Raw genomic sequence first — 8,491 nt, 5'->3', positions numbered from 1 at the left:
TCTTATTTACGATTGTCTGATCCCTCCTGATGACCCGGTTGGACATGACTCAAACAGAGTCATCAGGAGGGATCAGACAATAAAGTCTCACCCAGTTAACTACATTACAATGGTGGAAGCCCTCAATGGAGCTACACATGCTAATACGGTCATCTACTCCACAGGGCTCCACAGGGCTGTAAAGAGTAGTCATGTTGCGCTCAATAACGGACCGTTCCTATAGCGCCACCCTCGGGCATCAACAGTTAAATGTCCGTATTCTTTTCTTTTTTTTCTCATGAAGTGGTTATTCACTAGGCCTAAACTTCTTTAAATAATCTCATTTACCAATGCATTCTTTCTTGATATCATGGCAATGTATTAAACATGAACTTGTAGCACGTAAAGTTATACAATAACATATAGCTATGAGTGCAGAATGTTTCACTTTTGACACAATTTGACTTAAAACATAAAACAAAAGTCTATGTATTTTCATTTTTATTGTAATTTTTCTTCATGTGGTCAGTAGCAGTCCATTTCAGACGGAGAATGCAGGGCCATATCAATGTTTCATCAAAGTCCATGTTATTTTCCTGCATGTTGAAGAACAGGAAGTATATCTGTCCACAGAATTTCCTGGAGACCCAGAATAGCACCGTTGTGTGTTTATATGATTCAGGCTTTCCAAGGATGCTGTGTGTTTCTGAGACAAACGTCTCAGAGGCTGGAGAAGTCCATAGACTGGCACCCGATTCCATATATAGTGAACTACTTTGACCAGAGCCTGGACGCACCCTATTCCCTATATAGTGCACTATTTTTGACTAGGGCCCTGGCACCCTATTCCCTATATAGTGCACTCCTTTTGACCAGAACCCTATGGGCCCTGGCACCCTAGTCAAAAGTAGTTCACTATATAGGGAATAGGGTTCCAGGGCCCATAGAGTTCTGGTCAAAAGTAGTTCACTATATAGGGAATAGGGTGCCAGGGCCCATAGGGTTCTGGTCAAAAGTAGTGCACTATATAGGGAATAGGGTTCCAGGGCCCATAGAGTTCTGGTCAAAAGGAGTGCACTATATAGGGAACAGGGTGCCATTTTAATACACACCCATGGCGTTTCCAGCATAGAAAGGACAATACTGACAGTATAGAAGAAGTTCAATAACTGTAGAGGAACAATGGAAGGACAGTTTTAAAAACTGTTTATTTAAAAGGTATGTGTTGTGGAACAGACTCAAGGGAGAATATGTATCCCACCCACACATTGTGAGTGTTTATGTAGGCCGTTACTGTAAATAAGAATTTGTTCTTAACTGACTTGTCTAGATAAATAAAGGCAATATATATATATATATATATATGTGTGTGTTCATCTGATAATTGACCACTCCCTCTCCTAAGGGACCAGACTGTTATTTGCTCATTGCATGTTACAGTCTGCTAGGAACCTAAACTCCATGGAGTTACCTCACTCTGGGCAAGTCACTTCAGGACAGCGAGTTCCTCATCATTTTAACTATAGTACGCTTCCTTGGCCCAACTTACTTTATTCCCACCCCCAAGGAGTCCAATCATTGGTCTGAATGACTCCATTTCTCTGATCTGACAGCTGCTTCCATCTATCCCTGACAGGCATATCAGTTACACTAGGCTTAGCTGTAGATTCTGCAGCAGAGGCCCAGAGCAGCTGATGAGTTCATTTGCTACTGGCTTATTGTATGTACACTAGAGAGATAGAGATGACACTAGACATGACTAGTCTATCTCTACACTGCCCCTCCCCCAGTCTCCATAGACATTCCTTAAGACCCATCCTGCTGAATAGCAGCCCTATAGGAAGTAATGCGATAACAGGACCTGAGGGCCTCAGATCCTCAGATCAACATGTCATCCACGGGATTAAAGAAGAAATTAAATTATTGCAGAGTAGAGATCAGCAAGCATATTTTCAATAGATCATATGCTCTGTGATTCTATATACACAAAGAGATGTAGGATATGTATGGTATGGAGTCTAACTGTCCAGAAGGCAGCTCTGCTCTAGCCACTGTCTGATAATGACTTTTCCCCTGACAGACAGAGATATGGAGAGAGATATGGAGAGAGGGAGAGATATGGAGAGGGAGAGAGAGATATGGAGAGAGAGATAAAGAGAGTGAGGGAGAGAGAGCGCACGAGAGAAAGAGAGTGGGAGAGAGCAATAGAGGGAGTGGGAGAGAGAGCGAGAGAGAGAGTGCGGGAGAGAGAGCAATAGAGAGGGAGGGAGAGACTGTGAGAGAAAGAGAGTGGGCAAGAGAGGTACATGAAACAGAATATCTGCCAATGGAGTGATAGATGACTTCTATACGAACCCGAGTCTGGGCTGCTCTGCTGTGATCTTGTATTCAACAAGACATCCCACTTCCTGGAGTATGGTACCTAGTGTGACTGGTGGTGCTGCTAACTGTGCTGTCTCTCAACTGCTTACTGCAAGATTTACATTACAGAGCAGGAACATTTCTGAAACTTCCCTTCACCTCTTGGTTCTATTCATGTATGTCTGTGTATCTGGCTGTCTCACCCTCCTCTACCTCAAAGCTACTGAGGAGTAAAGACGAAAGCAGTACCATTACAGCAGGGGTGTCCAACTCATTCCATGGAGGGCCTAGTGTCTGCTGGTTTGGGGTGTCCAACTCATTCCATGGAGGGCCTAGTGTCTGCTGGTTTGGGGTGTCCAACTCATTCCATGGAGGGCCTAGTGTCTGCTGGTTTGGGGTGTCCAACTCATTCCATGGAGGGCCTAGTGTCTGCTGGTTTGGGGTGTCCAACTCATTCCATGGAGGGCCTAGTGTCTGCTGGTTTGGGGTGTCCAACTCATTCCATGGAGGGCCTAGTGTCTGCTGGTTTGGGGTGTCCAACTCATTCCATGGAGGGCCTAGTGTCTGCTGGTTTGGGGTGTCCAACTCATTCCATGGAGGGCCTAGTGTCTGCTGGTTTGGGGTGTCCAACTCATTCCATGGAGGGCCTAGTGTCTGCTGGTTTGGGGTGTCCAACTCATTCCATGGAGGGCCTAGTGTCTGCTGGTTTGGGGTGTCCAACTCATTCCATGGAGGGCCTAGTGTCTGCTGGTTTGGGGTGTCCAACTCATTCCATGGAGGGCCTAGTGTCTGCTGGTTTGGGGTGTCCAACTCATTCCATGGAGGGCCTAGTGTCTGCTGGTTTGGGGTGTCCAACTCATTCCATGGAGGGCCTAGTGTCTGCTGGTTTGGGGTGTCCAACTCATTCCATGGAGGGCCTAGTGTCTGCTGGTTTGGGGTGTCCAACTCATTCCATGGAGGGCCTAGTGTCTGCTGGTTTGGGGTGTCCAACTCATTCCATGGAGGGCCTAGTGTCTGCTGGTTTGGGGTTTCCTTTCAATTATGACCTAGACAACCAGGTGAGAGTTCCTTACTAAGACCTAGACAACCAGGTGAGAGTTCCTTACTAAGACCTAGACAACCAGGTGAGAGTTCCTTACTAAGACCTAGACAACCAGGTGAGAGTTCCTTACTAAGACCTAGACAACCAGGTGAGAGTTCCTTACTAGGACCTAGACAACCAGGTGAGAGTTCCTTACTAAGACCTAGACAACCAGGTGAGAGTTCCTTACTAAGACCTAGACAACCAGGTGAGAGTTCCTTACTAAGACCGAGACAACCAGGTGAGAGTTCCTTACTGAGACCTAGACAACCAGGTGAGAATTCCTTACTGAGACCTTGACAACCAGGTGAGAGTTCCTTACTAGGACCTAGACAATCAGGTGAGAGTTCCTTACTAAGACCTAGACAACCAGGTGAGAGTTCCTTACTAATCAGTGACCTTCATTTGTCAATCAAGTAGGAGCGAAAACACACAGACACTCTGCCCTCCATGGAATGAGTTTGACACATGTGCATCACAAGATGGGGAGGTGGTTAAACCACAGAGATAAAACAATCTGTATGGCTAAACCACAGAGATAAAACAATCTGTATGGCTAAACCACAGAGATAAAAGAATCTGTATGGTTAAACCACAGAGATAAAGCAATCTGTATGGTTAAACCACAGAGATAAAACAATCTGTATGGTTAAACCACAGAGATAATACAATCTGTATGGCTAAACCACAGAGATAAAACAATCTGTATGGCTAAACCACAGAGATAAAACAATCTGTATGGCTAAAACATCAACAACAACACAGAACATTCCGGCTGCGGGCCGGCGTCATGGCAACGCCCTTGCATGGCAATCCAATTTATTGAACTACAGATGCTGGGTTATACAAAATACACCACTTCAATTAAGGCTTTTTAGTTTACATTTGGCCACCCCTCTTTTCCCTCCCCAACCCCATAATAGGCAGATGACATTGCATGTCCAATACTGTGGCTCTGTAAGGGGGACATGGTACACATGGTCTGTCCACCAGGACTGATGCTGTTGGTTATCATCACAGCAACACAAAGCAACAAAGGCATTCTCTTACAAGAGGTCAACAGAGGTCACGCAACTCACAACAAACGTGCAACTTTAACCCCCCCCTCCCTCCCTCCCTCCCTGCGTCTCAAATGGCAACCTAAGCCCATAGGGCTATGGTCAAAAGTAGTGCACTATGTAGGGAATAGGGTGCCATTGGGGACGCACCCCCCCGTCTCATCCAAGTTCTGCCTGTTCCTCTTCATCATCATCATCATCATCTCTACATTGCTGTGGTTCTTATTGTATTTCAGTCTTATTCCCTGCTGCTTCAAACACATTAGTTTGTCCCCCCTCCCCCCACATTCACTATAGAACAGATAACAACCCCACACGGTTACTCTTCATCACCATCATCATCATCATCATCTGACAGACTGACAGGAAACAGGTCACACCAAGTATTACACAGGTGAAATAGTTACTAACAGGCAAGTTTCTTTACTGACAGGATCCAATATTTGGTTTTCATATCCTCAGCTGACAACAGATGCATTAGCAAGCAAGGGGACAGGGGAGGGGCTGGGGGAGATGGGGGAGGGGCTGGGGAAGAGGCTGGGGGAGAGGGGCTAGAGGAGATGGGGAGGGGCTGAGGGAGATGGGGGAGGGGCTGGGGGAGAGCTAGGGGAGAGGGGAGGGGCTGGGGAGATGGGGAGGGGCTGGGGAAGAGTGAGATAGGGGAAAGAGGCTAGGGGACAGGGGGAGATAGGGGCTGTGGGAGGGAGGGAGAAGGGGAGAGTGGCTGGTTTAGAAAAGGAGAGGGAGTACAGTGAGAGTCTACAGTAGCGTCTCCCAAACTCGGTCCCCCCCCCCCCCCCCCCCCCCGGGTGCATGTTTTGGTTTTTGCCCTAGCACTACACAGATTACTCAAATAATCATCAAGCTTGATTATTTGAATCAGCTATGCAGTGCCAAAAGGTGTCCCTCTTGGGGTCCCCAGGACCTAGTTTGAGAAACGTTGCTCTACAACAACGGAAGTGTGGAGAATGACATCACCAATGACATGTTGTTCTTTATTTTTTTCGTATTAAAAATCTTTACTTCCTGTTGTAGATCGCAGATTCCATGAGAGGGGATTGGCTAACTGGACAAACCAACCAATGAGAGACGGCCTTGGAAGGATAAAGTAAAAAAAACATGATGAGGATCGCCCAGTCACGTCTGGCCATTGGTGTCTCAGAAGTTTGGTAGCTTGGTAAAATGTCCAGTCCCTCTTTGACCACAACCCCAATTGAAAAACCCCACTGTACAAACATCTTTGTAAACAACACAAGAGCTGCCTCCAAAATTGCACCCTAGTTCCCTATATAGTGTACTACTTTTGACCAGGGCCTATAGGGAAACCAATAGGGAAACCCATTGGGCTCTGGTCAAATGTAGTACACTCGGGTGCCATTTCAGACGCACACAAGGAAACCCAGGCATGACAGAGAAGGATGATTGGATCATAGTTGGATTCTCCAGAAAGAAAGATGATTGGATCATAGTTGGATTCTCCAGAACAAAAAAAGAACCTATTTGAAGGCAACATCATCAGGCTAAAAGACAATATGATAGTTACTGAAAAAACATGATACCTTTTTTTCTTCTTTTTTACACATAATAATAATAATCACTTTTGTATCCACAGGTTTACTCCTCAAATAAAACTCACATACAATAATAATAATCACTGTTGTATCCACAGGTTTACTCCTCAAATAAAACTCATAGCAATAGCTGTCGCAGTATAGCATCTCTCAGTAGAGACAAAACTAGTAATTTAAAAAGAAATAAAAAGACAGAAAAATTATGTTGAATGATCGAAGGAAAATATAAAAAGGTTACAAATAAAAAGTTAGAAAATAAACCACTGGAGCAAGTTAGCTGTATGAACCGGACTATATAGATGCTCTTTGGGACTTTTTACTCTGGCTAATATAGAGGTGCTTATAAATATATCGCAACGTTGTAGCTACTCACCATGGCAACGTGCACATTCTGGTTAGACATCCGTTTCTACGGCTACTGTCTCCGTTAGCAATAACACTGTGTGTAGGGATCGGGATTTTATTTTGATTCATTATTGACTGATTTACCTATTTTATTTATTAAATTTACTTTATTTTCTGAACTTAATTTTTTCCATTTCAGTTGCATACAGTTAGAATATATATATTTGTAAGTAGAAATCTTGTTCTCGTGACACTGGAGAGTGATAATGGTTAATCTGTGTGTAAAAACTGATGTATTGTAGCTTTGAATCCGTTGGTTTGTTGGTTGGTTGGTTGGTTGGTTGGTTGGTTGGTTGTTGTTGTTAAAGGGGCGTCACCACACAGGAAAGTCCATTCCATGTTAGGTTTTAGTAACGTCGGAATGCTGGCACTGCTGAGAGAGACAGCAGCAAATCAGACCTGAGAGGGAGAGAGAGAGAAGGTGGGTAGAGAGAGAGAGAGAGAGAGAGAGAATGTGGGTAGAGAAATAGAAAGAGAGAAGGTGGGTAGAGAGAGAGAGAGAGAGAAGGTGGGTAGAGAAATAGAGAGAGAGAAGGTGGGTAGAGAGAGAGAGGTGGGTAGATAGAGAGAGAGATGGTGGGTAGATAGAGAGAGAAAGGGAGGAGCGAGAGAGAAAGAGAGAGTGAGAAGAGAAAGAGAGAGAAGAGAAAGAGAGAGAGAGAGAAGGTGGGTAGATGGAGAAATAAGAGAAAGAGAGAGAGAGAAAGATAGAGAAAGAGAGAGAGAGAGAGAGAAAGAAATAAAGAGAGAGAGAAAGGTATAGAGACATTAATGACACTTCTAACTGCACCATATGATGTCTCTTAATATGAGAGGCAGAAGTTCTTGCTCGAGATATTCCTCGGTTTTAGGACAAGGAGGCCGCAGCCAAATGCCTACAACTGTCTTTTCAATTAGGCAGTGGCATTCTGACTCCTACAAATGGTTCTCACCTGACTCAGTGCGACAGAGCAGCTGTGTATTAGAGGAGCTGACAGTTGGACTTTTTGCGTGTCTTCCCAGGTACTGGGGTTTTCCTGTTGATTTGCCTGACCAGGTCATAGAAGATCTGAAACACAGAGAGACACAGCAATAGTTAGATACAAGTTAGCCCTGGGCATCGTGTTAAGAAACAGTGGCTAGCCATGGGTATCGTGTTAAGAAACAGTGGCTAGCCATGGGTATCGTGTTAAGCAACAGTGGCTACTGTTAAGAAACAGTGGCTAGCCATGGGTATCGTGTTAAGAAACAGTGGCTAGCCCTGGGTATCGTGTTAAGCAACAGTGGCCAGCCATGGGTATCGTGTTAAGAAACAGTGGCTAGCCATGGGTATCGTGTTAAGAAACAGTGGCTAGCCATGGGTATCGTGTTAAGCAACAGTGGCCAGCCATGGGTATCGTGTTAAGAAACAGTGGCTAGCCATGGGTATCGTGTTAAGAAACAGTGGCTAGCCATGGGTATCGTGTTAAGAAACAGTGGCCAGCCATGGGTATCGTGTTAAGCAACAGTGGCTAGCCATGGGTATCGTGTTAAGCAACAGTGGCTAGCCATGGGTATCGTGTTAAGAAACAGTGGCTAGCTATGGGTATCGTGTTAAGAAACAGTGGCTAGCCATGGGTATCGTGTTAAGAAACAGTGGCCAGCCATGGGTATTGTGTTAAGCAACAGTGGCTAGCCCTGGGTATCGTGTTAAGAAACAGTGGCCAGCCATGGGTATCGTGTTAAGCAACAGTGGCTAGCCATGGGTATCGTGTTAAGAAACAGTGGCTAGCCATGGGTATCGTGTTAAGAAACAGTGGCCAGCCCTGGGCATCGTGTTAAGAAACAGTGGCTAGCCATGGGTATCGTGTTAAGCAACAGTGGCTAGCCATGGGTATCGTGTTAAGAAACAGTGGCTAGCCATGGGTATCGTGTTAAGCAACAGTGGCTAGCCATGGGTATCGTGTTAAGAAACAGTGGCTAGCCATGGGTATCGTGTTAAGAAACAGTGGCTAGCCATGGGTATCGTGTTAAGAAACAGTGGGCAGCCATGGGTATCGTGTTAAGAAACAGTGGGC

At 45.2% G+C, this 8,491-nt stretch overlaps 1 protein-coding gene across 1 annotated transcript in view; it reads right to left on the bottom strand.

Annotated features, from left to right (window-relative positions):
• Nucleotides 1-5,460: 5,460 nt before the first annotated feature.
• Nucleotides 5,461-8,491, bottom strand: part of LOC129838868 (ras-related protein Rap-1b) — a 125,683-nt gene continuing 122,652 nt past the window's right edge. Inside the window, exons 7-8 of the mRNA XM_055906101.1 lie at nucleotides 7,388-7,503; nucleotides 5,461-6,854 (exon numbers count right to left, since the gene is read on the bottom strand). Of these exons, the coding sequence (XP_055762076.1) occupies nucleotides 7,417-7,503 (87 nt within the window). The 3' untranslated portion in view covers nucleotides 5,461-6,854; nucleotides 7,388-7,416. The remainder of the gene's footprint in view (nucleotides 6,855-7,387; nucleotides 7,504-8,491) is intronic.

This window comes from Salvelinus fontinalis, chromosome 39, assembly GCF_029448725.1.
Source record: "Salvelinus fontinalis isolate EN_2023a chromosome 39, ASM2944872v1, whole genome shotgun sequence".
Taxonomy (NCBI): Eukaryota; Metazoa; Chordata; class Actinopteri; order Salmoniformes; family Salmonidae; genus Salvelinus; species Salvelinus fontinalis.
Note: the sequence above shows the minus strand (reverse complement) of the source record. Positions and strands in the feature narration are given on the sequence as shown.